This window comes from Fulmarus glacialis, unplaced genomic scaffold (assembly GCF_000690835.1).
Source record: "Fulmarus glacialis isolate BGI_N327 unplaced genomic scaffold, ASM69083v1 scaffold1324, whole genome shotgun sequence".
NCBI classification, from domain to species: domain Eukaryota; kingdom Metazoa; phylum Chordata; class Aves; order Procellariiformes; family Procellariidae; genus Fulmarus; species Fulmarus glacialis.
The window spans coordinates 36702-61697 of NW_009205860.1; the positions used below are offsets into that span (position 1 = coordinate 36702).

General features: G+C 42.0%; 1 protein-coding gene across 2 annotated transcripts in view; it reads left to right on the forward strand.

Moving 5' to 3' along the window:
- Nucleotides 1-20155: 20155 nt before the first annotated feature.
- Nucleotides 20156-24996, forward strand: part of LOC104075123 (mothers against decapentaplegic homolog 3) — an 18318-nt gene continuing 13477 nt past the window's right edge. The window contains exons 1-4 of one of the 2 annotated variants that reach the window (XM_009575532.1): nt 20156-20345; nt 21221-21402; nt 22061-22133; nt 23972-24022. In XM_009575532.1, coding sequence (XP_009573827.1) covers nt 20261-20345; nt 21221-21402; nt 22061-22133; nt 23972-24022 — 391 coding nt within the window. In that variant the 5' untranslated portion in view covers nt 20156-20260. Of the gene's footprint in view, nt 20346-21220; nt 21403-22058; nt 22134-23971; nt 24023-24996 lie in introns of both variants that reach the window. The other variant, XM_009575533.1, reaches the window with a different exon arrangement.

Genomic DNA, 24996 nt, shown 5'->3' on the forward strand with positions numbered 1-24996 from the left:
CTGCTCCGGCCTGGGGACAGGCCTCTTCCAGCTGCCCACGTGCTCAGGTGTGTCCCTTGTGCTGTTGGGAGGGGATTGGCATAGGGCTGTCTGTCCTTCCTTGGAAAATGCCAGGTGGAGGAATCGTTAGCTGTGCCTTCCTAAGCTTGCTTTACATTTTCTGTTGGCTGAGCTGTGCAAAAGTGCAGGATGGGGCTGAGCATCTCGTCTGCTTTGTGTGGTGGCTGCACGTGGTACTGGGCAGTACAAAGCCAAGTCAGCTTTCACTGACTTAAGGTTGTTGGATTTGTCCCAAAGAGAATAAGTCTTTTGGACGAAGGAAAAAACAGGAGACCTACTGGCTAAGAAACCCTTCATAGAGCACAGTAGGCTGGAGTGATGTTAACCCTGTATCCCTACAAGTAGCAGAACTGGTCCTTCACATCGGCGGGTGTAACTTCATCGTTTATTTTTAGGAGAAAGACTTTTAAGTTACCTTTTCCATTCGGTGAAGTTTGGCTTTAAGTTTTTTCAACTGTTCCAAGAAAGAAAAAGAAATGTTGACTTTAAGCACCTCAGTTAAATACTCCGAAGCTATGAAAGTGCATATTTCATAGGGGAAAGTTCTGTTTTTAATGCAGTAGTTTGCATTTATAGGAAAGATAAACCTAATCTGAAGTAACATTTCTCTAAGCCTTTTTTGGTAGAATTTGATCAGTGGTTTAAGCAACTGTAGCTGATTCCAGGAACACTTCAAAGCAGGCACTTCTCATTGGCCATTTGCAAAATCACCTTCTGAGACTGAGGCTCTGGAAATGCATTTATTCATCGAATATGTCTTGCATTAGTCCTCAGTTGGCCAACAAAATTATCTAAGGCATGTCTGAGGCAGCTACTAAAAAGAAACTTAAAAGGCATTACTGTTCTAGTGAAGATGATGCAATACACTTGTGCTATTATCAGTCTCAAAATTAAATACATTCAAATGAACTTGTCCTGAAGGGATTTGATTAATATAGAACTTTAAAGAAAATTTGCTTTGAGTAAAGGCCTACCCTTCTTAATTTATTATGCATGAAAGCTTAGGTAAAAGGAGAGTGCCTTTACCCACCCCCGTTTCTTATCCCAGGTTTGCATGCGATGAAAAGGAAGTGACACATGATATTCCATGTTGTTTTTCCTCATCTCACAGACAAGGCCTACAACTGTCAAATCTTTACAGCAGGAAGCAAAATGCTAAATATGTTGGCTTTTATTCAGATAGGAGTTTGGAACAGAGTAGGGGTGAATATTGTCTTTAAGTAAGCATGCATAGTTGTTGCCTTGAGGTAAGTTAGACAGTATTGCCTGCTGGGGTTGAAATAATAAGTGCTCGCAAAAGAAAATATTGAAGGTCTTTTTTTTTTTTTTTTTAAAACACTTCATTATCTGAGATAACAGTAGTGCTTTAAGATTTCAAAGTCTCTTTCATCCTAACTGAGCAAAGCATTTAAGTGCTTCCTTAATCCATCTCCTTTCTGCAGGGTCCTCTAAGTATGTGCGTAGATTTAAGCAGTTAAAGTAATGAAGCTGATGCATGAAGTCTAGCAAACGCTTAAACGCAACATCGAGGGGGTGTTTCTGGAGTGCCAACTTGGGCAATGAGGAATTGTTCGCTGGGGATCACACTTAGAGCTTTCTAAACGCATCAGCAGGTGAGAATGGCAGAGACGAGACGGGAAGCAGGTGGTTGGTTTGCTCTACGCCGGCTCGTGACAAATGGCACACTGTCTTCCAAATTTCTGGCTTCACAGCCCTCTGGAGAATGCATCATGGCTGTCAGAAAACAATTAAGAAGCCATTACGAGGGAATGCTTTTGCCAGTCCGGCACCTGACACAGCCACCGGATGCACCTTGGCTTATGACTCAGGAATGCAGCAGCCACAGCCTTGGTCATGTAAGGATTCCCCTGCTGCTGGCATGCATCCTGGCCCTTCTCCAGCCCTTTTCTTGTCTTCGGGGGTTTTTTTTTTTGACATCTGAAAGATTTGGCTGAAGAAAATCCAATGCCACCTTTTTGCACAGTTTCCATATTATTGCTGTTTGTTGACAAATAAATGCCTTAAAACTATACAATTATTCATGAACAAACTGTGTTTATTTGCAGTGCTGCTGAGTCTCAGGTGCTGGTCCTGCCCACACAGCCACATGCAGCGCTCCTGCTCCTCCCACCCGTGGCATAGTTACAGAGGTTTTGTATAAGCAAATGTGTGCTGTTTGGTATGCAGGCATACCGCTCAGCCCTCAGTGGCTTCTGGGGGCAAGTCATTTGTAAGTTATGTTTTTGTCTTCTCTGCAGCGTGCATCCAGGAATGTTACAAGGTCTTAGTGCCTCTTGTAGCGGTCCACGCTGCCTTTTTATTGCAGCAGAGCTACTAAGTAGTAGCTGGCTGAGCAGCCAGAGCTTTTACGGCAGTGAAATTCTTCTTTGTGGGAGTGTGTGGCCCTTGTTGAAGTTTCAAAACTGGAGACAACCTTATCTTCCTTAGAAATAGGAGTAATAATAAAAAAACATATTTAAAAAATCCCTGAGAGGGTCATGATAATTTATCAAGGGTGAGCTGCAGAGGAAAACAAAAATGGTTGGCAATACACATATTTCGCCACAGCCTCCTCTTCCTGATGCCACTCTCTGATTTTCAGAAAAATGTGTATTATTAGTTTTGTGCGTATCTTTCCCCCTCTTTCCTTCCCCTGCATGTAAAAAGAAACAAAACACTTCCCAGATTTGCCCACCTCGACTTTAGCACACATGTTTTGAAAGTAAAATCTGATTAATTGCTGGAAAAAGAATAATGTGGTGGTGATGTTTTTAATTTCTTTTCCCCATGAAGCCACTTCACACTTCTGGTGTATAATAACTGCTCCTGTGATAACTGCTCCTTCCTGTTTGTCCGTTTCATTTACCTGTTGCATCCTGTTGTAAATGGAAATCACGTTCTCTTTGGGTCAGGGACTTTCTCTTTTATGCTGGTTGTGTATTAGCCTTGATATTTGATTGGGGTTTAGTGCGGATTAGTGGGTGCTACCATAAAACAATTAGCATCCTCAAAAGTCAGTGATCTAGAGGTCTGGAATGGAATTTACTGAATTCATTGCATGTGCAAATGAGCGCACACCATTCAGCTGGAGGGCTCTGCTCATTCCCTTCCTGGAAGGTAACTAACCTTGCAGGTTTTGGGAACCTGTTTTTGTTTGCCTTTCCGAATACCCTTTTACACCTTAGAACTTTACTTTACATAGCTCTGGGCACATTGGAGGTTCTGAGAAAAGATTAGGCTGTCTGAATGATCATGTGTATTGTTATACCCAAGGATTGTTTATGGCTTTTTGTTTTAGGGACTGTTATACATAACTGCATTGAATCCTTTTAAAGTTTGACATCCATTCTTGTGGTATCGAAACTCTGAAGTGTTTCCAGTGTCCTTACTTCCACAAAAGGGACCTATCACATGTATTTTATAGAAAAGCATTGAGACCAATGGGGACAATTTTGGTAAGAATGGAACACCTAAAAGGAATCTGAAGGTTTTGGAAACTTGGGTCTAATTCACCAAAATCTAGCTAAACTACATCTACTAGAAGAAGAAATGAATATTACTTTCCTCTGGTGGAGAACTGTGCCCCCAGTGGTTCACTTTTTTCAGTCTGGTATGGCTTTTACCATTCTCTCATTTATGCTAAAGGAAATATTTTCCCCTTCAAGCCCAAATTTTGCAAATGGGAACAAGGAATGCAGAATATAATGTCTTCTAGTTACCCGGGGCACTTCTGTTTTTTCTTTGATTTCTGGGTAGAGAAGGGAGATAGCAACGGTGCTTCGCTTGCAGGGAAGACGACTTAAAAACCACAGCCAACTGCAAGGAACCACACTGCAGTGAGTCAGCACATCTCAAGGCTGGGTTTCCAGCTGAGGGCACAGTGCTCCTACAGGTGCTGGCCATATCAGAAAATGGATGGTAACACCATTTCCTCCGTCCACACCTCCTCCCCATGCCCCCAGCAGGCGTGTGCTGCTGGGCTGCTGGAGGGACGGGCAGCCTGCCTGTGCCGGAGGCTGAGGCAGCCCAGCCGTGCTCCCACCAGGTTTCTTGTTCTTGCAATATAGAGCAAGGTATCTGGGACGAGGAGCATTGCTGGCCATATCAGAAAATGGATGGTAACACCATTTCCTCCGTCCACACCTCCTCCCCATGCCCCCAGCAGGCGTGTGCTGCTGGGCTGCTGGAGGGACGGGCAGCCTGCCTGTGCCGGAGGCTGAGGCAGCCCAGCCGTGCTCCCACCAGGTTTCTTGTTCTTGCAATATAGAGCAAGGTATCTGGGACGAGGAGCATAGCAGCTCTGGGATGAAGGCTGCAGTTTATTACAAACTGCTGTCCTACTTTTTGTATGGGTGGCCTGATTTGTACAATAGTGCCAATTCGCATTGTGGTGTTTACAGAGTAAAGACAGGATGTGCGCCGGCCTGTCTCAGTGCATTATCTGCTCGTGTCATATTTTTAGGCTCTTGCTTCCATGACAAAATATTCAGTGACAGTGTATTTGCCTACAAGCCTTTGAAGGTCTGTTTTTGCCTCATGTAAGAGTTCCCATTGTTTGGGATTCAGCCAGCATTTAAGCAGCAACGCTATGTTTTACATGTCATCTCCAGAATGTTTCTAGAAACAAACTTTGTGTTGCTTTCAATAAAGCCATGGGTCCTGCCTTAAAAAGGTTGAGTTTGTGGCAAGCTGACTGCTGATCAGTTCTTTGTGCCAAGCAAATTGTGGCGAGTGTTATGAAAGCAATAGGATGTGTGTGTGGTGCTGTTAATTATAATAAACATAACAGCCTGTGGAGTAGCTGCTCTCAGGGGCCGCTCCTCAAGCTTGTCTTACAAGTAAGCCCATATTCATAGCAGGGGGAAGACCTACCCAGTGATCCTCAGTTCATTCAGCAAAGCAGGAGCAAAGACTGTTGCTGCAAGTATTGGAGCTGAAATGTGAGAAAGTAGTGCTCAGAGGAGGAGGACAGATACTCCTGGTGTGAAGAGCTGGGCCAGAACTGTGGAACTTTCCACCAGCAGAGAGAGAGCTAATTCCCCAAGCTCAGCATATTCAAAGCCTGAATGCAAAACTCATCTTTTCCTTGAGGGGTTTTTTTTTTTTTTTTCACAAGCTCACAATGGATAAAAATAAAATCTTAAGAACTAATCCAGTTAAGCTTTTTCTCGCCGGCTGAGAAGAAAGAGAGACAGAAAGAACAATAAATGCTTTGTTTCTCTTTTGCAGTATCTGGTCAGTGGTCAGATACAACAGAGGTAAAGAGGTCACGTAAACACAGATAATTTGGAGCTGGATACGCTGCGTTACTGGTCTGGGTGGGAGACTGAGATTTTGGTGAGGACGGAACCAGGACAAAGCCATGTGGGCATGATGACTTAGATGACTGAGTAAGACAAATCCTCTCTTTCGGGCTCATCTATAAATCAATTACCATTTGTTCCTTATTAATAATTTAGCTGCCAAGAATGTACTTATTGCTTTAGAAGGGGGGGAGGAATACAGACTGTCCCTGTACTGAATAGCTGGCAGTCTAAAAGATGCAAGACAGTACTCGTGGGAATATCCAGAGAAAACTGTAACTGTGGGCTGTATTAATTACTTCAATATTTTTGCACCATCTCCTCCCTGTAAACCTTTTTGTCTGCTTGCATCATGTTGATAGTGTATGGCGCACTCAGTTTAACTGTCCTTTCCAAAGAAATGAGACAGTGAAGGATCATCCTTCCATCTCATCAGGGCTGGAAGGGTTTTCTATGCCCCAGTGTAATGCTGAAAGCTGCACAAGGCAGGGAGAGGGGCCAGGGTGGGGAGGGAAGGAGAAGCCAAGGGGAAGCATGTGGTGGATGTCCAGTCTGGGCAAGGAATTTGGGAGGAGGGGGGAGAAGCTGCAGTTGGGATGAGCTCTCAAATGTGATATAAAGAGGGCTGGAGTGCCTTGAGGACAAGGCTTTAGGCTGTTTGAACTTAATACCTCATAGAAGATACCAGATAGATTAAGAGAGGAGTGTGATTGATGGGTCAGAATGATAATTTTAGCAGCTGTGGTTTTTGATGGGTTGGAGGAACAAGATATTTATTTGATGTGCCAGAGAGGAGGAAGAGATTAGCTGGGATGACATAAGGACAGGAAAGGTGTTTTGGTTGCTAAAAGGGAAAAGAAGGGGTAGATCTTAATTTGTTTTGGGGGTTTGGGTTTTTGTTTTTTTTTTCCTTAAATTTTGTGCAGGAAAATGTATCAAGGTACAAGTAGTGAACAAAATAGAAAATGGCTGGGAAGGCTACTAGTGGTGGTGCGGAGCAGTGGTTCCAGGTGGTGGGTAGATTCCCAGAGTAAGGTTTGATATTGTTGTTACGCAGCAGGTCTGTGCCAGGATGGGGATGAAATCTGGGTTGTCTGCCTCCAGTTGCAGGCAGTGTCCTTGCCATTACACCAGCAGTGCTCAGCCAGCGCAGCAGCAGCACATTAAAGGTAAGGCATGATGCAAAGGCTAAGTTAATAAGCTCAGTGGGATGTTGGGAAGGCAGTGAGGCACGGAGTGCTGCCAGTGCTCTCCCTTACTGAAAGGCAGGTACCTCTGTGGCACAACCCACCGCTCTTGCTTCCTTACCGTACTTTCCAGCACTGTTTTGGGATCAATTCTGGTCCGTAGCACACTCAGCACTGCAGTGTCTTTTCCCTGCAAGCAGCTAGGAGGGATTTCAGAAAGTTTATATGGGCGAACAATGTTGTCTGCAGACTCGGAGGTTTGGGAATGGGATAAGGAAAATGGAGAGGAGTTGGACTTGCTAGTGGTTAACATCTCGTTGGGAGAGGGAGTTGGATCCTGTTACATACAAAGCAGACAGTTGGTGCAGACTCTTAGTAAATAGACTTAGTGCTGTGAGGAGGAGGTGTGATTGGTCATTGCCTGTGTGTATTTTAGAGCAATCAAATTTGTTTCATGGAGTTGTTTTTTGAGGATGGAGTGGGTGTGTGGACCGAACGCTTAGTCACAAGGGGAGGGGAAAGAAAACTGTCTTGACTTGTGAAATCAAATATTTGTGACTTATCCCATTGTTTCCCTATCTTCGTGTAGCTTATGCCCGTATTCACATGCTGTAGGAATGAGCAGTGCTGCTAGATGTGTGTGTGACTTGTATTCCTTTTCATAGCATTCAGGTATTCAGAGAGGGTTGCCTGCTCTTTTGTACCCTTGATCGCGTGCTCTCTCTCACTCATGCCTCGGACAGCCCACTAAGTATTTAGGGAAGGTGTAGGTAATGAGACATCTCCCAATCAACAAAACCTGGAGGGTGCTTAAAAATGTGTGGATGATTCACTGGAAGGCCCTCTGTGCTCTGAGTCACTGCTGACCCAGGGACCTAGCAAGTGCATTATGCTGCTAAAGAGGAGACATAAAAAGAAGGCCATAATTAACTGTTACCTCTATATGCCTCATTGTGTTGTTTTATGGAAGCTGGGTGGTGTTCCTGGGTCTCCTGTCTGCATTTCATCTTGAGTAGTTATTATGGTTTGCTTCTGAAGTTTCCCTCAAGCTTTGATTTGGAGTGAGTGGTGGTGGTCTTCATGTTGACCATGAAAGTGCTGTAGTGTTGCTGTGAGCTGTTCAGCAGTGTTTCATTGTTACTTTCATCTTGGCTACACCACAAAGATGGACAGATCTGTTTGTACACTTGTATAGTTCTGAAAACACTTTAGGATTTGAAGAACTGAAAATTGTTTTGTCTTCTGTGGATTCCCCCTTCAGGTCACAGCAGAGGGATGCTGTCTACTGCTGCAGGCCAGGAGGGATCTCTCCTGTGGCTTTAAAGAGCTTCCAGTCTTTATCTAGCATTATTGCTCAGGCCAGTACTCATGAAGGTTGCCAGATGGCAAGGTGATATGAGGCCTGGGAAAGAGAGGCCTGTGTGGTTACAGGATGGGAGCAAAGAGGAGGAGAGTTGTGCTCCCGAACAGCATTCCTTACCCCTTTTGTGAGTGCCAAAACCACACACAACAGTCCAGCCAGACTCCTGTGTGGCTGGCATTAAAGGCACCGGCCAAGAGGGGCCAAAAAGAAAATTAGGAAGAAAAACATCCCTTGTTTCTGGAATTCTGCTGATCGTTTTCCATAATTTGGCTGATAATGGCTGGCAGTGTCACTGTCACCCTGGACCAGCTGCCAAAGACACCAGGCGCTCATTCCCCCTGCGTCACTCTGCCCTACCAACATTTGACAGAGGAAGATGTGAAGTTGGCATGAAAATCAAAAGCAGCTTTAAAATGTGCTCTGGCTTTTTCAAGTACAAACTAATATTTACCTGTGAGTCTGCTTCCCTCCTTGTTCCCCTCTCCTTGGCAAGCTCTAGATCTGCTTCTAGTTTAAGCTTAATGTTTAAGCATTTATCCAGTGAGGTTCCCAGGACGTGAATATTAAATAATCTTTTTAGTTTGGAGAGGGAAGGGGGAGATGACAACAGGAAAGCTACTTGAAATGTCTCTCTGTTACTTAAATGTGAGTTTTGATGCAGTTGATATTTTCAGCTGTTCGTTATGGACACCTCATGGAAAACTTTTGAAAAACATCTCATTTGGGAACAGTTCTGTCTCCTGTGGTGGTTGAAGGGTGACTTGTTTTTGTGTTGTTTTTTTCTGGACTGTTCTTTAATCACTTCTTGCCTCAAGTTTTTATTACTACTGACATTTACATGAAAATAAGGTATTTATGTTGATTTTGGCTACTTGCTTTTTCCTGCTCCTTTTTATGTCATACCGGCTGGATTTCCATGCAAGCAATAGTAATGATAAAACCTTTACAGGAAAGGTACTGTGCACGCACATGCTTGAGATCCTGTTTGGATGATAAGAATGACTTAGCGTGATACTGATACATGCTCTGTAGAGCTGTTATTCATGCCGCTGTGCTGCTCTCCCACACATCCTGCATTAGTCAGAGTTAAGCATTGAAATTATACATCCTTGCTCCCAGCCATACCACCAGTGCAGAGCTGGTGCAGTTTAGGGCACGGGAGAGTGAAAGACAGAGGCAAAACATCTGTGCTTGTGTTAGTGCTGCTTTCCTTCAAATAGATAGTGAGTGCTGCAGATCTTGGTGGGGAAAATGGTGCGTCCTGATAGAGGGAGCAACAACATGTAAAAGTCGGATTTTTGGTGAGCAAGGGAATTCCTCGTGCCTTGCAGCACGGGGAAAATACTCTTCCCCCTTCCTTTTCTCAAAGTTTTTCAGTGTGGGGTTGTTTTTTTTTTTTTTAACATAATATGTTATTTAGAAAACCAGAATTGGGCTTCCATGAATAAGATAATTATCTTGGCCGGAGGGGATGGCTGAGGGAGTGACTTTCTCTTGCTGCATGGCACGTCTGCCGTGCTATTAGGCTGTGAGTGGTACCTGAAAAAAAACCTTTCAACTGATCTGTAGATTTACTAGAAGAAAGGAAGCTTTCAGGTAGGCCACATACACAGCTTCCTTTTTTGCTGCTAAGAGTTTTTGGTGGGGAAAAAAAATATTTCAGCTGAAGCATTTTCTACCTCTCTGGTACAAATAACCCTCTTCTCTTATTGTATAGAAACAGTCCCGCAAAATAAAACTAACAAACCAAAAGCCCGTAACACCACCTCCTCTCTTCCCTCACCTCCTCAGATGTGTTGTAAAACCTGATTATGAGACAGAGAAGTTTACAAAGTTGTTCCTCCAAATACACATGAACTCTTGCAGAGTCTTGAGTCTCTGATTTCACTAGTAATTACAGACATAAGAGACTGTAACATATTAACTTCTGTGGGCTTTTAATGAAGCATTTCATCTTAAATCTGCAGCATTCCCCTAAGACATCACACTCTTTTAGGTTTACTTTTTAAGCTGGATTTCTTCTGCATTGCTGGTGACTCATAATTAAGGAAGTCAGAGTTGTAAAATTAACACAGCCTTCTTCCACTACCCTTTTCACCTCTCTCACACGGCACACACCTTCTGTTAACTCCTTGTGGAAACTTCAAGGCCTCTTTTGGTAGCGGAGGTAGTTCTTTGTCATCGGGACCAGGGAGGAAAGTCTGTGAGAATCTACTCTGTGATGAAATACGCAGTCTGCACATGGGAAATGATTCATGCAGAACTGATTCATTAACAACTCGCAGGATGCCAGAGCGGGTCTGAGGCTGGGAAAGCTCGATTGGAAAAGAGAGGTGGTTAATTGTTTGGGAGAATGGGAGAGACTGAAGGCTAAGGAACCCAGACTAAAGTTTTTGTAAGCAAGCTGCATTTCGTTTAAAGTTGATCAGCCTTAATGAAGAACAGGTCCTCATCACGGAGCCATCTGAGCACATGTGGAGCTCTGCTGTTGAATGGATCCCAAAGGACATCCCTGCGGAGGGGCTCAGGGTGGGGGAGGATGTTGGACGGAAGTGTGAGCGTTTGTGGGACTGGGTCCCCTTGTTTGTGGTATGCTGTTAATTAGTACTGGTTGTGCAAATAATTATATATCTGAGTTGCTATTAAACCAGCTTGAAAAGCAATATAATATAGAGCCAGTGGAGTTAGTGGAAGACTTAAAAGGCCTACGTAATTCAAGGAAAGTATCGATCTATGTCTTAAGTACCTGAGTTGCTTTTGAAAATGGGAGATGGGCACTCTGGAAAATTTCACCCTGGATCTTGTTATCCATGTGGGGGAGGTACAAACACAGATGTCAAATCTTGAAATAGCTGCTTTTCAAATTACAGGAAAAACAGCAACATTTTCACTATATAATAAAGAAAATAACAGCAATGAACCTCGAGTAGCCTCAAACTATTCCAAACAAGATAATTGGAGGCTGTAGCACAGTGTATTTTTAGCTATATCTGCTATAAAGTAAACATGTGCTTTGCCCAGGACCACCAAAAATGTTTCCATAAGAAATGCTGGCTTTGTCCCAACTTGATAGAATGCACAAACATTTGTCTGAGAAGTCAGTTCCGACTCCTGGAATTTATATGAAGTTTCTGTTGAAGGCACTGGCAATTTTATATATTGTGAAGGAGAGTCCAAGGTCTTAAAACTGTCATTTTTCAACACTCACTATGATAATCACTTTTGCTTTTGTTAGCAGACATATATATTTGGGGCAACAGTTCTTGGTGTGAGACTTCTATTTAAACATTGTGCAGTACATTAGTTTCTTTTCTCTTTCAGCAATTAAGAAGCATATTCTTTTCTTGGTTCTTTTGCTCTGGTTTACTTGGGCTATGTTGACAACTGATGCTAATTTGTAAAGCTCTCCTGACTTCAGTGAAACTATGAAGACTTTTTCCCTAAGAAGATGTAAAGCTAAATATTAAATGTAAATCAGTATAAGTACCATGGAAGCTAAAAAAATATCAGAGTTTTATAGCAGCCTTTTTTTCCTTTTTTGATTGCTAGCAGGACCATGTGCTCCAGTTATTCAGTCTTTCTTGAAATACTTTTGTTTTGAATGTACTTTGTGTTATGGAAGATTATCTGAATCTCTTTGGCATTTCCATCCATCCATTTTCATTAAATGTAAATCAGTATAAGTACCATGGAAGCTAAAAAAATATCAGAGTTTTATAGCAGCCTTTTTTTCCTTTTTTGATTGCTAGCAGGACCATGTGCTCCAGTTATTCAGTCTTTCTTGAAATACTTTTGTTTTGAATGTACTTTGTGTTATGGAAGATTATCTGAATCTCTTTGGCATTTCCATCCATCCATTTTCTCCTTATGAAACTCCTCTGAACACACAAATACACAGACCCATCAGTATGCCTGGAATCTCCTTGGAGAGAGGAAGCTGCCGGTTCGGTTGGATGAAAGTGTGTTGGATTTTGGATTTCATGATTGCAGTTAAACACAGGATTCTGGGAAGAAATGACGAGCTCATATGATAAATGACTTTTCAAAAAGGCACGCTCCTTTTGAGAGGCTGAGCTTCTTACTGTGTCTGGTTCCTCCACCCCCAGTCCCCTTAAGGCTCAAGCACAAATAAATTTAGATGAGTCTGACACAGATTTGGGCAAATAAACTTTGCTGAAATAAATAAAAGGACCGGAGCTGCTTAGAAAAACTGGATTTAAAATTTAGAGGAGTTATAAAAATCATACAAAAATTCACATTTGCTCCACAAAAGGTAACTGGGAAAGGGCTTGGATGCGATACCTTCGGAAACACTTCGGGCCTCAGATTCCACTTACATCCCTTATTCTCCACTGATTTCTGTTCATGGTAAATTAGTAGTAGTGAATTACCACATTCTTACCAAAATAAAGCTTGCCCTATCTGCCTCTTGCAGCAATAACCTGGATAGTTAGAGGTTTTTCACCTTGCTTTGCTGACAGCTGTGGGCTTCCCCAGGGTAGAGGGGTACCATCGGATAAACGGTCTGTCTTCAGTTTTGTGCCTTGCTGGGGAATTCATTGCTTTCCTTTGAAATGTCAGTAGTAGAAGAGCGTACCTTTTCTGAGAACTGCCATCCACCTTGCAGGTCCAATTGCAATTGGAAAAGCATAGATGGCAGAAATATTGGGATGTTTATTAGGAAGTTTAGAACTGGGTTCATGGTTAAGCCTTAATTAAGCATTAGGATATGTTATGTCCTTTCTGAGGTAGGGAGGTGAAGGACATGCATGGTTGCGCCTCAGAAGTACCTATCTTCTGTGCTACTGGCTATCAGAAAAGGGAGGAGGTGAAAGAGAATGTAGGGGCATATAATTACAAAATGGCTAAAAATAGAGGAAAGGGAGCTGGGTTTGATAGCCAGTAGCCAATATCCTGTAACATAAGCAGAAGTGGTGTAAATAACAGAGATTAGTAAAAAGTACAGAGGAAAAATAGTTAGATCGTGGTACTACATGACAAAACAGATCTATCTGTAGCTTTAAAGAAATATAAATTAAACCAAGCTGTTATATGCGTGCCAGCAGGGAGTAGAAGTGGACACAGCTCAGAGAAGAGAGCTGTGGAGTACAGGACAAGCAGAAGGCGGCTTTAGAGAAGCAACAATGGACAGACAGTTTATGGTAAACCAATAAAACGTACTTATGTCTGAATCTGAAATTAGACTCTGAAAAATATGGTCTCAAGGCACCTGCTAAAGAGCTTAGCATTACTGGAATCTTAATAAATGACTCATGCTGTCATAATCTGATCCTGACATCAACTCTCCGTGCTGTATTTCTTCAGCTTTCGAGTGGGGGAAGGGGAAGTCTGCAAAGCCTTAGTAAAGATTGAGAGATGTAAATAGGCAGTAAGAAGCCCACACAAGATATATTGGTAATGTCTGTATTGTCAGCTACTTTTCAAACCCAGAACAAATGAGACTTGAGTAGAAGAATTATGCAGCATCAGAAGAAATGGGAATTGCTCTTTACCTTTAAAGTGTTTACCTGATACTGCTGGCTGTAGATTGTAGCAGTCTCTGTGCAAGACTTCATGGCCACCAGACGCGTGGAGCTGTGCCACCCACTGGCTGTGATCCTGTGCTTACCTGTAAGTACACGCAGCGGTCCGCCCAAAGGGTGTGATATCCTTTGCACGGGTTCCCATGCTTTGCCCGTTGCTTCCTCCTCGTGCCTTTGCCGCAGTGCTCCTGCTCCCGTTAGCAGCTCCTTGCGAAGGTCAGAAGCATCTGAAGTCAGCTACCATCTGCAAACGTGGAGGAGATGTGTTTTTCTTTTAAATCCGAAGGAGGGCTTTAGTGGGAAGAATAAGCAGTCCAAATGAGAGAGTTACCAGCACAAAATAGCTGTGATCTTTGATAGCTTTGAGGGGGGTGATGAACTCCTTATTCCTGGTGTTGGCTCTGACACAAACTTTTGTTTTGCTTTGGGAGAATCATTTAACTTCGTTGCTTTGGGGCTGGTAAAAACTTACCCTCTCTATAGAGATGTGTTGCAAATTAGATGTTTGTTAATTCTTTTAATCTTCTATAAATTTAAGTGCTAAGTAGAAGTATTAATTATTAGTTTCCTCTGTGGCAGTGTGATAATGTGCATTGCAAACCTCAGTTCGACGCAGTTACTTCTATTTCTAGAACTTGAATGACAGTACTGTTAAAACTGCACCAGAAATTGGAAAATTTAGCGATGCTGAGTAAATTGAGGGGAAAGAGATGGCAAGGGATCAGCTTTTGAATTACAAATGTGCTGCATGGGTCATTTTTTTTCTTCAGTGTTATTCATTTGGCCTGTATTCAGGGAAATTTGAGTTTTTATCCAACTTTTCAGTGAAGCCCTGTGGATATTGGAGTGCTCTGCACACAAAAGCCAGATTCTGCTACAAGAATAAATGCTTACTTTCCTGGTGTAGACCAGATGCAGGGCCAGTAAGGAACTACTTATCATGTTTTGTGCTTCAGAGAAAATCACAGCCTGTGGCCATAGTTATTGGTGCATTTTAGAGCATACTGGCAACTTTTTTGTCGTGGTTTTAAAAACCAGCTTCTGCTTGTGGTTTTTAATAAGAACCCCTTGGAAATACGTAACTTAAACTTTTTTTTCCTGATTGTTTTTCTCTTTTCCTTACCCCTTTTTGCACATGCTGTTGTTACTGGATACCTGAGCTTTCAGGCATTTTGCTCTCTTGGAAGATTAATGACAGGGATATAAAACTGATGGGTTTTGCAAACAGGAATGTATGTGTGTGGATGGTAAGGGGAGGGAATGGATCTCTGATAGAGTAAATCGGAACCTTGACAAAACCCCCCTATAATACCTTATTGCATATATCACTTTGCTTAATTTGGACTACTGTATTCCACTGATTTCAACTTTACTTTTAAAGGAAAATGGGTGCAAGGAAGAGTTTCATTACCCATCTAGAGGAAAGATAGCTGCAAAATGCTTTAGAGGAAAATAAGAAATAACAAGTACATCTTTTGAAGTGTGGGGTTTGTTTTTTTCTTTCCTGATTCAGGATCTTACAAATTAAATCAGGTTGAAAAAGAAAAAAAAAAACCAAACAAACCAAAACAAAAAAAACACCACCCAAAAAGCAAAACAAACCAAAACCCACACACAACAACAACAACAATAACAACAAAAAACCCAACCCCAAAACAACAACAAAAAAAACACAATCAGGCCTGGAAATCAAATTCCTGTTATGCAATGTAATGTTCTCCTATTTACTCCTCACTCTTTTTCAGACAGTTACAGAGGATTGTTTTTTTTTTAAAAAAAAAAAAAAAACCTTCAGTGTTTCTGTGATTCTTTTTTCCTCCCTTCTCTGTTTTTGCTATTAAGAGTCACTGTTGCCCTTTGTTCTTTGAGCAGCAGTAGTCTGGACAGTTTGGAGTAGCAGTTTCATGCGTTAAACTTTTCTGGTAAATGGCTTGTAACAACATGTAACGATGGATCAATCCTAAAGGTGTTCAGCCTGAGGGATTGTTTGTTTCTTATGGACACTGCAGTGTTGTCCTGACCATGCCTTATGCTGTTGTGCAAGCAATTAAATTACCTGACTGCATTCCTGGAGTCGTGGTCTCTCTTTTCATTCAGTATTTTTTAATCTCTGGTTATAACTGCCTTAGGTATGGAGTAACCTTTCCACTCTTGATCATGTTTGAATGCACCATATTGTAACCGTCAAGCCTTTGGCTAACTTCTCCTTGGGCATCTTTTACCAAGCACTGAGTCTTCTGAGCTTATCCTACAGGCAGGATATGGGTGCACAGTCATTATCTTTACTGCTAACACCCACAACACGGGCTGGGAGAAACATGCTGTGAGGCATCGGTCTGCTCTCCTGCCCCAGCACAGCCACCCAGCGGGTCTGCTGGCCACGTGGTCGTCATTCAGGTGGGGATGTGCTGGTCTCTGCGTTCTTCTCAATGGGCTGATGCTTGACATTACTGAGCCGCGGTCTTCCTCCTCTCTGCTGCTTCTTTGTCTTGTCATATCAGGACTTTGTTTTTCTGAATCATTGTTGAATTCATTTCTTTGTTATGAACCACTGCTACCTGGTATCAGCTCAGCAATCTTGCTGTGTTCTGGTTTTGTTTTTACTTTATCTTGCAGGCTCTCGTAGCCTACATGCTCTCACACTCGCAGGCGGTGATAACTACAGCTCATCCTATTTCCCTTAGTAAAACAGGCTTGTGGATCACAATATTTTCTCATTCTTATATTGCAAGTTCAGGATACGTGCTAGTTATGAAAGATGCACTAGAACACCCTTTGGCAGTGAGAGTCTGCATCACCTGCTTGGTCTAAACATCGACACTGTGAAAAGAAGAGCTCTTTACAACTTTTGCTATTTAATCCCACCATGCAGTATAGAGACGCTTTGAAGACATAGTGTCCCACCAGAATAAATGCTGCTGCTTTTGGAGAGAACTATCCAATGCTGAATTTTTGGCTGAAGAAGATTTGGTATTTTTAAAAGAAATCCTGCTAGGTAGTATAGAGTAATAAATGTATCAAGTCCGTTTTTCAGGGAGATCTGTTCAACACAGGCTGGTTAAAAGAAAGGTAGGAGGGAGGAACAATTCAGTAACTCAATGGAAATTGAGAAAAAAGAAATGTTACAGCCTGCTAACCCATGAAAAAGAATCATAGAATCATAGAATCGTAGAATCATTAAGGTTGGAAAAGACCTCTAAGATCATCGAGTCCAACCGTTAACCCAACACCACCATGCCCACTAAACCATGTCCCTAAGCGCCTCATCTACACATCTTTTAAATACTTCCAGGGTTGGTGACTCAACCACTTCCCTGGGCAGCCTGTTCCAAGGCCTGACCACTTTCAGTAAAGAAATTTTTCCTAATGTCCAATCTAAACCTCCCTTGGTGCAACTTGAGGCCATTTCAGATAGTCTTCTGCCAAGTTAGAGACCTGAGCCAGCTTGTGGTATGATGCTGAGGGGACAGGAGCCAACGAAGGAAGGGAAGAGATGAGATAGGGCAGGACTGTGGGAATGGGAATGTGTTGGATAGGAGGAAAACCATCTCACCAAGGCAGTGCTAGTCCCGTAGCTTGGCGCAGGTGCCCTTAAGACTGCAGCCTAGATCATTTATAAGTGAGATGACTGGGTGCTCAAGACAGTTCTTGTGCTCTATCAAGTGTTTGCATCTACAAATGAGCATTCAGTTAGCTAATAAAGACGTGGCAATTGACTGTGGTAATTGGAGTGCTGTATCTACACAAAAAGCTGCCTTTAGTAGAGCACGGTGTTTGTTCATCTAATCTTGTGTCCCATCTCAGCCATAGCAGTTATTTGTTGCTTTGGAGAAAATACTCCTTGAGGGTTGAGGCAGGACAGCAGAAAGAAATAAAGCTGCCCTGTTACTTAGCCACGTTCTTCCCAAGAACATGCAGACGATGTTGTTTTGTCCCATGTCCCTTAACAGAGAGCCTGAGAGATTTCACAATCATAAAAATGTAATTAGCCCCCAGCGCTTTGGGGAAATATAATTTCTTTTACCTTATCTTCTTATTGGGGAGAGAGGGGAGAAGGGGAGGTTATTATATTTGAAAATAAAACATATGGCTCTGTCATTTTAAGAAGTCTTTTTAGATAAGATTGTAGAGAAGTCCATCTCTTCTGCCTTATGGACAGCATTCATGCCATGAGCAGTGGTAGATAGCAAGCACAACACGTTTTCCGCAGCGTGCAGTCTCTGCTAACAAAAATGAGTAGCTGTGATACTAGTGGTGGAGAGCTATGTTATGCTTTTAGGCTGTTTTTGGTTTAGATAACCACTGAAGCTGTTCAGGATTTGGGGACTGCTCAGACAACAGTGACTTGGTGTCTGTCTCCTCTGTCTCCTGCGAGAACTTTGTCAGCGGAAGGGCTCCATTAACCTGGGTGGCAAGGGCCACTGCATCCAGAGAGTGAGTCAGGCATGTGGATGTACTGGCTCATCTTTTGTGAAGGCTTCGTAGCTTTTACCAAGAACCCTGGGGTGAAGTGCACTTTACTCTCCAGCTGCCTGGGAAGTTTGTTGCAGGTATAAAGAGTTTCTTCTATCCTGGGAAAAAACATCCTTGCAAGTAATCCCAAAGTCATACACTTTATCTTTGTATTAGTCCCCCCATCTCAGCCGCTAACCTCAACCCCAATCTCTCTGTGCTGCTGTGATGTCCATCTGCTGATGGTGACTGGGAACAGTAAGAACATTTGCCACAGTCGTGTCTCCTGTGGGATGCTTGGAGTAATCTCTCCAAGTCTTCTTTTTATTCCTTTACCCTCACTTAGATGCAAGATATCCTTCCAAGTGGGCAAAGATGTTTGAAAGGGGAAAGGGAAACAGAAAAGCAGTCCTGTTTTGTTCCTCGTTTCAGCCTACTCTCTTTTTGTTAAATTTAGTAAATATTTTCACACTTTTGGTTTGTTTTTGTTTGGGTTTGTTTTTTTTTTTAATTTTTCCAAACTGACGAGTTTTGGCGTCACGTAAGTCAAGTCTTGGCCCCACTGAAATCAATACCAAGATTCCCACCTTCCACAGAAGATCACAGAAGTTCTAGACACTGGCACCCTCCTTTTGAGTCTTCCACCTGGGAAGACCAATTTCTGCTTTCTTGTCCTCAGAAGGAGCTTGGCATAAGAACACACTTGGAAAATGTGCCAGATACTGAGCTGGTTGGTCAACCCGTCACAGAGCAGTCTGAAGAGTGAAATCTGAAGAGAATGCATGACCCATAAATAACAGGCACAACATGAAGAAATACATACTATAAATACGTACTATAAATAATAACTGGGCGTTGAGCATTTTTCAGGGCTGTAATATACTTGCAGGTTTTAGATGTTTTGTAACCTGTACCAGCAAGTCCCTCAGTGATGGCACAGACTTCTTATATACTTCATCTGTAATAGTTATAGGACATGTTTTGCTGCTCCCCTAAATCAAGTGCTTGTCAGTAATAGCTTGAATTGGTTGCGTTTTGCCTTCCTCATTGTTGTGGCAGTGTTACAAGAGGTGTGCGTGTTACCAAGCTCTGCCAGAGAAGCTTTTGGGAAAATTCTCTTAGGGCAGCCAAGACTAGTGCAACCACTGTTTGAATAATTGTTTGTGTGTTTTGGTTTGGTTTGGTTTGGTTTTTCTAGATTGGCTGCCAACACAAAGAACCAAGGGAAATAATTCCAAGTAAAATTTCAATTTTCTTTTTTTTTTTTCCCTTTCCTTGACAAATGAAAAAATAGAAATATTTCATTTCACTGAACCCCTAAAGTCTTTCATTTCAGTCATTAAGAAAAACAAGGGAAATGAATGGTTAGACTTCAAAGAAAGTGCCTGGGGGCAATTCCTGTTCAGTGGCTCAGGGAGTGGAGCCCTTATTTGGGATGGAGGAGACCCTGCTCCAACCCTTTCCTCTGCTGGAGAGGATTTGAACACGCTTGTCTTGTGTTCCAGGAAGGTTTGCTAGGAACAGGCTATTCTGGGGTGAGGGTAGAATTAGGTGAAAAATGAGTTGGAGGAGACACGGGCTAGATGTAAAAACAGAAGTAAGCAATGCTGAAAAAACCCTATTTTTTGTTTTCAAGCTGCAATTTGGAAAATGAAACTGGAAGCCTTGCTTGTTTGTAATGTTTGTGAACACTGTTTAAAGAAAAGGTATCTGTATCAATTTTGGATGATTTTGTCACAACGGAAATTTATCTTTCTGTATTTTGAAAGTCCAGTTTTATTAGCATGTATTTTAAGATGTGCACATGCACAGCATAAATTGTTGAGAGCTGTGCAAATGGCCTGTTCGTTAGGACACACATAAATGCTTAAGAAGTACCACTAAACTATGTATTCTTACTTGACGTAGCTCTTGTCTCTGCCTCCAGATTAACCTCTTTTCAGAAAATTAATAAATCCAGAGCAGGGCTATTATAGAAAACAAACATTTTACAGTTTTAAGGGATAACTTTTTGGCCTGATGTCTGGGACCAGAATGCCTCCTTGCAGCACTGTCTCAGCGGGTTTTGGTGAGTAGCACCTTTTGGGATCGTGTCAGGACACTGAGTTGGCTGGGCAGCCTATGCTTTGAGCAAGCAGTCTTCCCATTAAGTTCCCCTGTGTAGTGTTTGATGGGATGTGGTCAGTACCACACATGTATTAATGGCAGTCTAAATTGCTATCATCTTTATGTTCTGACTGCAGATCATTAGATGGACGGCTGCAAGTATCTCACCGGAAGGGTCTTCCCCATGTGATCTACTGCCGGCTGTGGCGGTGGCCAGACCTTCATAGCCACCATGAGTTGCGTGCCATGGAGATGTGCGAGTATGCCTTTAACATGAAGAAGGATGAAGTCTGTGTGAATCCTTACCATTACCAAAGAGTGGAAACCCCAGGTACTGCTGACCCTATGTGTGGATACCTCAGCTTTTCAGTACCAGCATAAGGGATTTATAAATGCATTTCAAAATTGAATTAAGCAGCAGGCATAGGGTTTTAAAACCGAAGTGTATTTATTATTGATGATAATCTCTTACTGTACACAGTAGAATAATTTATGAATCTGCACTCAGGGGGAAAATATCATTTTAAATCGATAAAATCCAAGTTGAGCAGGTTACATTGTTGCCAGGTTCCTAATGTGGCATTGTGTGCACGTAAACAACTCATACACATAGTAGATACAAGTATGAACTAAGGCAGTGTTCTATGCATCCCCAATTGTTGGTATTAAATTAAGGATAAACTTAAGTTGGAGTGGATCTAAGAATAGCTCCCAACACAACTGAACTTCCTGTTCTGAAGTCTCCTCCTGCCTCTGAAAGAGACTTTTAACTGGAATTGCAGATAGTTCTGCTGCATGTTAGTACAAATCTGTAGAACCAGTCTGGATGTTTATGCTAATCCTACCTTGCTGTTCCATTTTATGTGAAATTTATTCCTTTTGAATCATGTAGTATAACTTCTCTTAAATGGTTTTTCAAGAAGACCTGTTTTCTTTGCCTTAGCAGCAGCAGACAGACTAGGTGTGTTCAGATAAGCACGTATCCCGTCCCCAGCTGAGATATGTTAAGAATAGCATCTTTAACTGCTGCTGTTATTTCAGAAGCAAGTATCAAATTGTGTCCCTTAATTAGTGACTTTGGTGTTGCATGTATTTAAGGGTGTTACTCCAAACTGGTTTCTCTTCATTTTCTAGGGTTTCAGTCATTTTATTTTAAAGCTCTTAATGTTGCTGTTCTATTTTTTTTTTTCCTTTCCATTTGTGCAGTGTTACCTCCAGTGCTGGTGCCTCGGCACACAGAGATCCCAGCTGAGTTCCCGCCATTAGATGATTATAGTCATTCTATTCCAGAGAACACTAACTTCCCAGCAGGTATCGAGCCACAGAGCAACTACATTCCAGGTACTGTATATCTTCCATACGGCGAGTGGAGGGAAAAGGGTCATATTGCACAGTGAATCGTGTCTATGTATGCCAAGCTGGATGACTGGAAAGTCTTTCTTTCCATTGTTACTATGAAGCTAAGGAGTGGGAACCTATACAAAAATAGATGAAAGCTGTAAATGTAGACACACAACAGTGCTGTTTATAGTTTTGTTTTGTTTTCTTTAAACTCACCTCTTCCTTTCAGTAGTAATGTACTCAGTTTATTGTGAAGTCTAAAGCTGAATGTTCCCTTAGCAAGTTTAGATTTGAATGAAATTCAGCCATTTTAATTTGAGTAAAACTCTCTAAATTTCTGATGGAATTGAGCTCTTCTATTTATGTATCTCTTTTACAAGCAATTTACACCTTATTTGCATGGACAAGCTATGCAGCTGCACACCAGGAGAGGAAAAATATGTGGACAGAAAACTGTCTACATGGCTTAAAGTTTTATGGGACTAAAAATCCGGATTTTTTTGTTTCCCCCTCCTCTGTTATTCACAAATATGCTATGACTATCATCCCGGTTGTGCCAGCTCCTCCTTTCAGCAGCTTGAGGAAGAAAAGTAACAAAAAAGAAATTTAGCTCCTTGTGAATACCAAAATAAATGTTTTTGGTGTCTAAAATCCAGACTTTGCATGCAGTTGCAATGACAGTATGATTGTTTTATGCTTCTAGAGACACCTCCTCCAGGCTATTTGAGTGAGGATGGAGAAACTAGTGACCACCAGATGAACCCCAGCATGGATGCAGGTAAGCCATCTTTTGCCATTTGCTGCAGCTTTCTAGGTCATATCAGAGGCTCTTTCAAAGTTTTTCTTTGGGGCACTGAAGATCAGATGGTGGTTTGAGGTATTTTATCCCTGTAGGAGTGCAAATGCAGCCTGACATCTCAAGTAAAGCACAGGACTGTATGTTTTAGAGCTGCTGGTGAAAGGTACAGCATGTTCCTGCTCTCCCCAACATCCATCATTAGACAGGACAGTACTAAGCAGGAACTTGAAACAGTGGAGACACATCTAAGGATGATAGTTTGTGTTGTGTTTGCATCCATGCATCTGTATGCACTTGAAAATTCTGCACATATCTGGCACTTTTCTGTAGAGGCATTTTTCTGATTGTTTGGTTGTTTACATACTGAAATGTCCAGTTTAACGGCATTTCAAATGACCACTAGGAGATTTGGTTTTAAATGGGTTTATCATTTAGTGGATATATCGCAAAGGAAGTTGAAAGTCTAGGTTCCCTCTCATTGCCAAGAAAACAAGTAACCAAGTTTAGAATGAGCAGCCTTAGTGTTCATGCTAACCTGTATCAACACTTTAAAATTAAACATGCAGGTCTCATCTTTCTGGGAGTAACCTTTTATGGCATGTTGTTGATCTGAGTAGTGTCACTGCTTGTGAGTAAGAACCACTGAATCGGACTCCAAAACTTTTGCTTGAAAAGCAAAAACCCGTCCTTGGTTAGCAGGGTTGATGCTTTACAAGAGGGATATGCAAATACATGACACTTGCATAAAGGTAGACATGCAGAACCTAATTAATGCAAATACTGCACACAAATATCTTGGTTTCTGTGCATGTCTTCAGCCGCAGAGCATATGTGGGATTCTAAAAGAGGGATGACTGATTTGCAGTCTTTCACCACAGTTATACAGATGGAGGAACGCAGTGTGGGTTTGTTTGTCTACATCAAACATAAGCCTATTGACACAAACCATTTTAGTGCATACAATTATTGGTAATGTGGTTGACATGTGGAATGTATGTATGGCTTTTTGGGAAAGTGGACTGGAACAGGATTGATCTGGAAGATGCTATAAATACCCAATTTATGTTCAAATGCTATATCCCTTCCTTCAGATGTCATGGATTTCCCTCTTTATAGAAAAAAACCACATTTTAAAGAAACCAGCCAAACTCGGTGTGAGAGGAAAAGAAAAAATGGGCTGTACCACCTGTCTGCATCCATGTGGCATCCAGAGACTGTGGAAATTGCTCTGGACATCCAAGTGCAGATATTTGAAATACACGCACAGAATTTTTGGACCAAATTGAAATGATTGGGGATAAAATTCTGGCAGTTATTTGGTCAGATCTGTTTAGCTTGATCCAATACTCCATTGTCCCAAAACCAGTAAGATTTGTTGATATAAAGTGGTATGGTTTTGACTCTTATGAGTGAGTGTGTTTTGTGCCTAGCAATGTGAAATCAAGCTCTCAAATGCCCAGCTAACTGGGTTTGCCTGTAGCTGTCATGATGGTACCTGGAGTTTTGATGACTGCAAATGAAAGTGAAACAGGCAGCTGCATGCTCAGTTTTGAAAATTAATGGGTTAAGCTTAAATAAATGCATTATGAAGATGCTTAGCAGTATTGCAGATGTAGCAAGTTGATATCATAAGTAATAGCATTTGGAAGCTCATGTAAAGAGTAATCAACATCAGAGGAGCTGCTGGTGTCACAAAACGAGACTTAAGTGAGAAGTAGGTTATACCTCCAACAAGCCTGGGCAGCACTGAAGATTTTGTGCAAGTGTTTTTCCTTGTGTGGATGCCATACTACTAATAATAATGTCTTGATTTTCAGGTTCTCCAAACTTATCACCAAACCCTATGTCTCCAGCACACAATAATCTGGGTAAGCATGTGATCTTGAGAACTGTGTGTAATTACAGTCAAGATAGTGACATTTTAATGATGATGTTATTTCTTGAGGTCGTGCACTTTTGATGAGATTGTGAGCGCTGTTGATGTTCCTTTCCGCTAATCCTCTTTACCGTGATAACAGTGGTTCATAGTAACTCTATATGAAATAAAGAAATCTGAACTTACATCAGAGTTAAATAAAAAACCAAGAAATGTTGGCAGACAAATACCAGAAAGAATGAGCGAAGGACTGCAGCAAAAATACACTTGTTTGACTACATGAGTTTGCAAGGAATATGTCCGTCTGTTTTGCTGATGGTTTTGTGTTTTTATATTTTTAAAGGACACAGACTGAGGTTAAATTTTGTCTCCTGGAAAATTACTTTGTAAATTTGTAGTGCTTACTGGTCTCTTTTACAACGTACTGGAGTCCCTTGCAATTTTTTTTTGTTTATTAACTTGGTGTTACATCCATTATAGGGCAAATGCTGCTATCCACATATTTTGGACAGGGGGCTGAGGTTCAGAGCAACAGGTTTGCCTGCACTGCTTCATCAGCTCAGGCAATCATCTGCTTGACTGAAGGGCAGCAAATGCATTACATCCTCACGTAAACCCAGCTCAGGAGCACACCCATGTCCCCAGCAGAGCAAGTGTGCAGTTACAGAGCACAGATAGGCATGGCCTTGAGGGTTAGGGTGGCAGTGGCTGGGGACTCGTAATAAAACTATGAGTGCTGGGATGGTGTCAGACCACAGGGTAAGTCTACCTGAGGGGCATCCCTAGACCGCATAGGGATAAAGCAGCCCAGAGCCCTCAAGTCCCAGTGCCCTAAACCACTGGAACAACTGATGGCCCAGGTGTGTAAGTTATTGAAGTATGAAATTGAGCATGATCTGAGCAGAGCAAAGTGGAGGAGGTTGGTGTGCGGTTGGAGAGTCCAAATAAATGGAGAGAGGGCAGGAA